We start from the raw sequence: 8,172 nt of genomic DNA, 5'->3' as shown, positions 1-8,172 counted from the left end.
GTACTGTAAGAGGAAGGACCCCGGTTTACCGCTGCCGCCGTTTTCCCGCCCACGAGTGCGAGTTCCCGCGGAAGCCCAGGACGAGCCGTTGCCGCCTGCCGATCCCGGGAGAGCCAAGGTGCCGGTGAGATCCTCCTCCGTCCGTTTCGCCCCGTGCGATTGCGTCCGGGCCCGGGTTGTTCTGTCGCCGCCGGGAAAATTTCGCGTTTGGTGTCGCCCGGGCTACGGCCCGCCGGCTTTAGAGTTTTCTTGGGTGTCCCGGTCGCGGCGACAAGCAACCGCGGTTACCCCGGAGCCTGCAGGGCACAGGCCGCGTGTGAGAGTGTGAGTGTGAGCGTTCGAGTCGAGCGTCGCGGTCGCGTAGAGTCGAGTCCGCCGACCCGGAGATTCGCGGCGCGAGGGTTGCGTTGCGCGAGATCACGCGGGGTACGCATGCCGCGGGAGTGTCGCGTGCATGCGTGGCGTGAAGGAGTCGCGACGACCGCGAGAGTGTGAACGGCGGTGCGAGAGTTTGCGATACCCCGTGCCGCTTCCGCCGTTGTCGGTGGCGGGTTTCGCGAGGACGGCGCGTCCGGAGCGGGATCCCCTGCCGACCGGCGCGGCCGGCGCGGCCGGGAGCGAGCGAAAGGCTCGCCGTATTTAGCCGTCGGGGACCACCCGGCGGAATTTGCGTTTTGCACGTCGTTGTAAGACGGGCCGACCCGTCGGCCCGTGTACCCAGTCTCGCGGGCTAAGCGCCCCGGCCGAGCGTTGCTCGTGAAAGTTGCGTAATTCGTGTCATAGCAATTCGGGAATGGTTGCGCGTGCGACGGTACTAGTGCCGTTCGCGAGGAGATTATTGTCGAGTGCGTCCGTGTCGTCCGAGTAGGGTTTATCGCGTACGGCTACTTCCTGCCGTTGAGTTCGCGCCGGATTGTTCCGTGTCGCCGAGAGTATCGCGGCGTGTTGTTCCCCCGATCTCGGGGCTTGAATTATTGTCACCAGCGACGCCGCCCGTGATAGCGGCCACTCAACCGGCGCGTTAACGCCGCCTTATATTAAACCCGTTGTTATTTTTATTGAATATTTGAGTTTCTTTTCGTGTCCGTCCCTCTCCGTGTGTTTTGTCCGTCGCGTGAATTCCTTAAGTCCCGTAGCCTCTGGAATCTTGGCGGCAACCACCGCCCCGCCCCTCTACCGTTAGGCGAGCTAGCCTGCCCGTGACGAGGGCCGCTCCATCTCGTTCGTGCGATTTCGCGAGTTTCGCGACGTGACGCGTGAAAGACCGCGTCTGGCGCCCAACCTTCGTTTTTCGCGTGGAGCTTTCGGCCCGCGGCACGGTACGCGCGGAGCTACCGAGATCCCGCTCCTTTCCAGCGCGTTATCACTTCCCTTTTTGGTTTTTGCCGACGACCCGATCCGTCCGCATCCCGCGCTTCTCGCGCCCGGCGACCGTACTCCCCGTCGTCGGCGCGCGTCGCCTCAAGATCCGCGCGCGACCGCGAGAGCGGGACGGCAACACCCGTCCGTCCGATTATAACGGGAGGGCGGAGAACAGAGAAAAGAGATAAGAATTATCGTCGCAATGTATAAGCGGGCCATTGGAGCCCGAATTCGCAGGACGTTTTCCAACGTTCCGACGAGACGAAGCTCTGTCCGACAGCCAAGCCTCAATAGGATAAAGGGAAAATAAGTAAAGGAAGGCAAAGCTCTGCCCGACGATAAACCAGCGAATTCAATCTCTGCCAGTAAGGAGAAAAACGGTGTAGATAAGGTTGCGACGTCCGGAGTGAACATACGCATTTTGGTTGTTCGGAACAAGCTTTGAGCCAGTAAGGCATGCAAACAAGCAAATACTCGGGCCACGACAGCCCCGACATATTGTGTCAATTATTACGTTCGTTTTCTTTTTCTTTATAAGATCCGTTATATCGGACAGGGACGATCATGTTCCCTGGTAGTATCTTGTTCTTTCTTTTCTTTTTCTTTTCTTTAGTCCGTTATTAATTCTGTTCAAGTATCTTTGTTTTCGCGGTAGTTATAAGGTAATTAAAGTGGATACAGCGTTGCAATGGAGTACAATGATGATAGCAACGCAAATGAATCCCAGTGATTAATGGCACGCTACTGAGTACTCCCATAAAAACCAATGCTTTCCACCCACAAGTGTAGCAAACGGGAGGAAGAATAGTGCGCAGCTATTACAAGTCCGTGTGTGCCAGGACAGGACACCGTTACCTCCCCTCCCTACTAATTAACTCACACCTTCCCACTTGTGCGAGTAAACAAATTTAACCATGAGTGCCTTCCGCAGGAAGCCCGATTATGGGCCGGTCCCGCCGCTCAGGGCGGCAGCGCCAGTTACATCGCCTAGTTAAGGCGCACCACCAAGTACGGGTATTTGACCCGCGCGTCTTCGACGTCTATGCCCATAGGGCCCCCGTACCCGAACCACGGGAGACACATCAACCGCCACCTCCTCCCCCTTGTTCTCACCCTCCTCCCTCGTACTCTCAGCCTCCTCCTCCCAAGCTTCCTCCCCCTCGTGAGGGGAAAACTCCGAGACCTCCGGTGCGCCCACCCCCGCTAAGCACCGGCGAGTGCTGCCCTAGACGGGTGTGGAGACCGCGGCCTCCAATCACCCCTCCTCCGCGAGCACCGCTGGCCTCGATCCCGGGCCTAGCACCGTCGCCCGTCTCGGGGAAACCGACGATCGCCCGGGCACCCACTGCGCGCCCGCGGGTAGTCTCCGTGGAACGATTTCAAAGACGAATAAAAATTATTCTCCCTCGGGTCGACGCTCCAAAAGGGGCACGGAACATGCCTCTATTATAGGCCCCTTCCCCCACACATACATCATGTACATACAAATTAAATAAACTAAGCATACAGACCACATTCACACACACTCATTTATACACCCACACGCACACACTGAAATCCTAATTCCTCTCCTCCTTTTCTTTCCTTTCCTCTTCTTGGCAGGAGATTTCTGACGCCCCACTCCAAAAATAAAAACGCGGGACGCGTAATACAAGATATTTTGTAATTTATGTAAAAATATTGGAACTTTCAAACCTTAATAACTCAAAAAGTTCTTAATAAAAAATACTTTATTATAGAGTTTTGGAAAGCTCTCGAGGTAAACTATAAAAATGTGTAATAAAAAAATAGGGGTTCCCGTTTAAAAAACCACTCTGACCTTCAAATAACCTTGAAAAGTAGTCTCAAGGTCAAAGCTAGTTACACAGACAGATGACCCCCATTATCTTGAACAACTTTTGTCTGAAACATTTTTGTCTTAAACTTATATTTTTTTTAGATTTTTCAGGGTTTTCGTACTTTTTCTTTACCCTGTATAATAACTTCTTAATAAACAATGCGCTACGGCTAAATAATTTTGATTCAGAATAATATTGTTATACATAGAATCATAATCTTACCAGCCTATGTCAAAGTATAAGTCACTACAGTAAAATCTCCTTTTTTAACAATTTTTATAATTTAATAATTTAAAAATATATTGATAAAAATATGTTTACCTGTAATTCTTTTCTTTTAGTCCTACATAAGATTGAATTAAGTATAGCTTCGGTGAAAGCCGCTATATGAGACATGTTCTTCATTAATACGCCGATATCATCTCGATTCTTGTACGTACTAATTATCATTGGTATCCATACTGCAAGCAATATAAAAATAGCACTATAATAGTAAAGATTACGAAAAATAAGCTCATTTTTTCCAGCATTTGGATATGGCGGCCATGTATTTGTAAAAGTCCCGAATATTCGAAGGACGTATAACATCCGTTGAAATTTCAAATGAACTATTCCCATGTTATTGTATCAATTCTGAATCAATTTTTATCACTCAAAGTTTTCTTGGTAACTGACATACGTCAAACAGCATGTCAAAGAGATATATAATAATAGAAGCAGTAATTTAAGAAGGACCAGTAAAATCAATAACAATTAATTATTTGTCAATAATTATTACATTCTTGATGAAAATTAATACTTATACCACGATAGAAAATGTGAGAAATAAAGCTAGAGTATGTAGCATGCACGAACTGTTCAATAATTCCAGTCGATATTCCATTGTAGCCGATCCACTTTTTACTTTGTAATTTCTGTAATTTTATGGTAGCGTCTAAATGCTTTTATCAGTCCTTTTGATCGGAAACTAACTTGTATCTTCACATAAACGGGCAATGCTAAATAAGAAATTGTATTGTAATGTACATTATACCATGCTACTAACGATTATAGGATATAGTTAAGTAGTAGCAAGTCTAAAAATTATACTACTTACATGTTGAAAATAATACCATTTTATAAATTATAGTTCATGATGCATTTCTTTTAGTTAATACCTCCCTAAGATCCGATAGCCAGAGTTGTAGGAGTCACGTGTTATCGAGTGACGAGCGGAAAACAACGAGTGATGAACGGTATTAGAAAATATAATTAAATAATTTATAAACATTGCCTGTAAAACAAGTAACTTTCAAGTAAGACCCCTATCTAAAACTAAACAATATATGGTAACACGCCAATGTGGATCGTAGGCAAGATCTGTAGGTAGCCCAACTTGTAAATCTTAAATCTTTCTGAAAATCGTGAATCTGTATACCGTTTCTTTCCACATTAGTACTAAGCGCCGATTTCTTTTCCGGACATAACGCAGATTATCATATACGTGGAAATATTGTCGTCAGCAGTTTCACGTATTCGATTCGATGATTATTTTTCAAATGCAAGGTTGGGGTAATATCGGGGGGCGTCCAGAAGTAATGGCTCTGCCAAGCCCTGGGCGTCCCCCAAGTAAAGCACAGCGCAGTCCACCGTGTGGTTTTAGTGCGGTAAGCCCAGCGGTCGCAACGTCAGCGGCCGCACCCGATCGCCATTAGGGGGGCAGTCCCACATAACTCGGGCCACTTAATGTAAACTCCCTTCCCGGAGGGGGGCCCGGGTATCCATAAAGGATTTCCACACGTAAAAAAAAAAAGGTTGGGGTAATATTTTTCGCAATAAAATTAATTTACAGGACGGGGAAAATGGGGAGAGGGAGGGGATTGAATGCTAAATATAGCATCAGAAAAATGCGAATTGCATTTGAAAAATAATCATCGAATCGAATACGTGAAACTGCTGACGACAATATTTCCACGTATATGATAAACTGCGTTATGTCCGGAAAAGAAATCGGCGCGTAGTACTAATGTGGAAAGAAACGGTATATAGATTCACGATTTTCAGAAAGATTTAAGATTTACAAGTTGGGCTACCTACATCTTGCCTTGCGACCCACATTGGCGTGTTACCAGATATTGTTTGATTGTCTGAAAAAATTGTTCTTCCTTTTTATATAAAGATATACTGGTTATTGCAATAAATGTTACCATCAGTGGTCGAATTGTAAGATGCTCTTCTTAAATGGTACACAGGTCCAAGATTCGAATCCTAGCTGACGTAACGTTTTTGCAATTATTTATCGATTATTTCCAAAAGATGCGTACTTAGCAGCATTAAATAATTTGTCAATTTAATTAAGTATATAATTGTGATTATACTCGTAGCTTAGGGCTGCGTTTTAAAACCGAAAATTCCATTCGGCGCGGTTTAATGTGCACAGAAAAAGATGTATACGAGAATAGAATTAGACATTTAATAAGATCTTACTTGTTAAAGGCGTTCCTATTACTATTGTATTATTCATATAAACGATCGAATACTACTTATTATTATAAACACACAACGCCCATACACGCACGCACGCACGCACGCACACGCACACATACACAGAAAGAGGGAGAGGGGAGGAATGTTCTGCCTGATAATCTGTTGTGGACATATAAAGTAGGTAAAAACCTCACAAGTTCCTATAAAATTTTATTTATAACGTTTTTTTTACGTTTATATATTTGTGTTTACAGTTACACTTTCTACAACATTATTTTTAAATAACTTTTATATCACTCTTAAGATCTTAATAAATTATACTAATTATTTTTTTATTTAGTAAAGATCTTTAACACGATGTGATAGATTTCTTGATCTTGTCGAACAACCAGAAACGGATCAGTTTTTATTCGTCTAATCCAAGAAATTTTTTAACTGGTGTGTTTTTAATTTTATTTTTTTATACAGGGTGTATTCTAATTCGCGCGCTCACCATTTATATAGTGATATTTCTCATGAAAAACTGAGTCGAAGTGTCCCGAACCATTTTTTCGAGTCACACCTCACAAAGTAGTTATTATTATTTAAAAATTAGCGAATTTCGCATCGCTTTTTAAACAGACGCACGTTCGTGAGTCACTCGTCTACTAGTGTGCGTGAGTGAGTCGCCGCGCGCTTCAGCGTTGCCACGGCCGCGTTCACGTAGCTCCGAAATAATCAATAATTGCTTTTGGCAATGAGCATGATATTTTCTACCCAGGAAGCACCTTTTTAGATTACAATTTGATATTAGTTGTACTTTCACATAAGAAAATTGTAAAATGAAATAACTGTGGTGACAGTGCCCCCCGTTCCGCCGTCATCCGAGTTCCGATTTGACCAAGATAACTTTTTACGTTAATTTTTTTCACTATTAAAAATAAAATTTTAAATCTCCAAGAATTCTTTTAATTATCAATTTTAATATTAATAAAAACGTTTTAATAATATCTTAATGCAAAAATGGACTTAAAAATGGATTTAAAGTATTTTTAATCAGAACTGTTACCCTCTTACCGCGCATGTTTTAGCAACTATTATAGATGATGGACTCATCAACAAAACGTGAGGCACTTCGTCTCAGGGCTGCATTCGAAAACACCATCGAAATGTCCTATGTATCATTTCATCCTCATTCACCGAATGTGAAATGATAGGGGCATTCGAGTGATGTTTCCGAACACAGTCCATGCTTAGATAAGCGTCCAGCGTTTTGTTACTTTTTATTTTTCCTTTCCAGTTTATCCGAGTTGATTTTCCGAGATGGTCCTGCGCCACATTAAATCGGATAATCGGGACTCTATTGTACTTCAACGTTAACACTGTTGCAGTCATTATCTTCTTTTACTTTATTTAATTTTTTACACTTACACTTATAGGTCGCAGCAAAATAAATACAATCTTTCTCCTTTCTACTTTTCTGCCTTATTAGAGAAAAATTAAATAAAGTAAAAGAAGATAATGGCCGCAACAGTGTTAACGTTGAAGTACAATTGAGTCCCGATTATCCGAGTTAATGTGGATCAGGACCATCTCGGAAAATCAACTCGGATAAACTGGAAAGGAAAAATAGAAAGTAACAAAACGCATTTATCATGTATCATTTCACATTCGGTGAATAAGGATGAAATGATACATAGAACATTCCGATGGTGTTTCCGAATGCAGTCCTGAGACGAAGTGCCTCGCGTTCTGTTGATGAGTCCATCGTCTAGTTGCTAAAACATGCGCGGTAAGAGGGTAACAGTTCTGATTAAAAATACTTCGAATCCATTTTTATGTCCATTTTTGCATAAAGATATTATTAAAACGTTTTTATTAATATTAAAATTGATAATTAAAAGAATTCTTGGAGATTTTAAATTTTATTTTTGATAGTGAAAAAAATTAACTTAAAAAATCATCTTGGTCAAATTGGAACTCGGATGACGGCGGAACGGGGGGCACTGTCACCACAGTTATTTCATTTTACAATTTTTTTATGTGAAAGTACAACTAATATCAAATTATATTCTAAAAAGATGCTTCTTGGGTAGAAAATATCATACTCATTGCAAAAAGCAATTATTGATTATTTCGGAGCTACGTGAACGCGGCCGTGGCAACGCTGAGGCGCGCGGCGACTCACTCACACACACTAGTAGACGCGTGGCTCACAAACGTGCGTCCGTTTAAAAAGCGATGCGGATTCGCTAATTTTTAAATAATAATAACTATTTTGTGAGGCGTGACTCGAAAAAATGGTTCGGGACACTTCGACTCAGTTTTTCATGAGAAATATCACTATAGAAATGGTGGGCGCGAATTAGAATTCACCCTGTATATTCAGCAGTATTTATTTGTTAAAAGTGCAGTAAAAAATCGGAAATCGATAACAAATATCTGCTAATTGCAAGCGTATCTTGTTTGTCGCTCCACGATGAAATATATCGTCTGATGTGCGTGCATTCGTAGGATTATTAAGAAG

The 8,172-nt window shown here is 43.0% G+C and overlaps 1 protein-coding gene across 1 annotated transcript in view; it reads right to left on the bottom strand.

Annotated features, from left to right (window-relative positions):
- LOC105557092 overlaps positions 1-4,405 on the bottom strand; it is a 12,447-nt gene extending 8,042 nt beyond the window's left edge. The window contains exon 1 of the mRNA XM_012004238.1: positions 3,522-4,405. Coding sequence (XP_011859628.1) covers positions 3,522-3,818 — 297 coding nt within the window. The 5' untranslated portion in view covers positions 3,819-4,405. The remainder of the gene's footprint in view (positions 1-3,521) is intronic.
- Positions 4,406-8,172: the final 3,767 nt, after the last annotated feature.

The sequence above is a fragment of the Vollenhovia emeryi genome, unplaced genomic scaffold (assembly GCF_000949405.1).
Source record: "Vollenhovia emeryi isolate VEMERY1.0 unplaced genomic scaffold, V.emery_V1.0 DF939620.1, whole genome shotgun sequence".
In the NCBI taxonomy this organism is placed as follows: domain Eukaryota; kingdom Metazoa; phylum Arthropoda; class Insecta; order Hymenoptera; family Formicidae; genus Vollenhovia; species Vollenhovia emeryi.
This window is presented reverse-complemented; position numbering and strand designations above follow the sequence as displayed.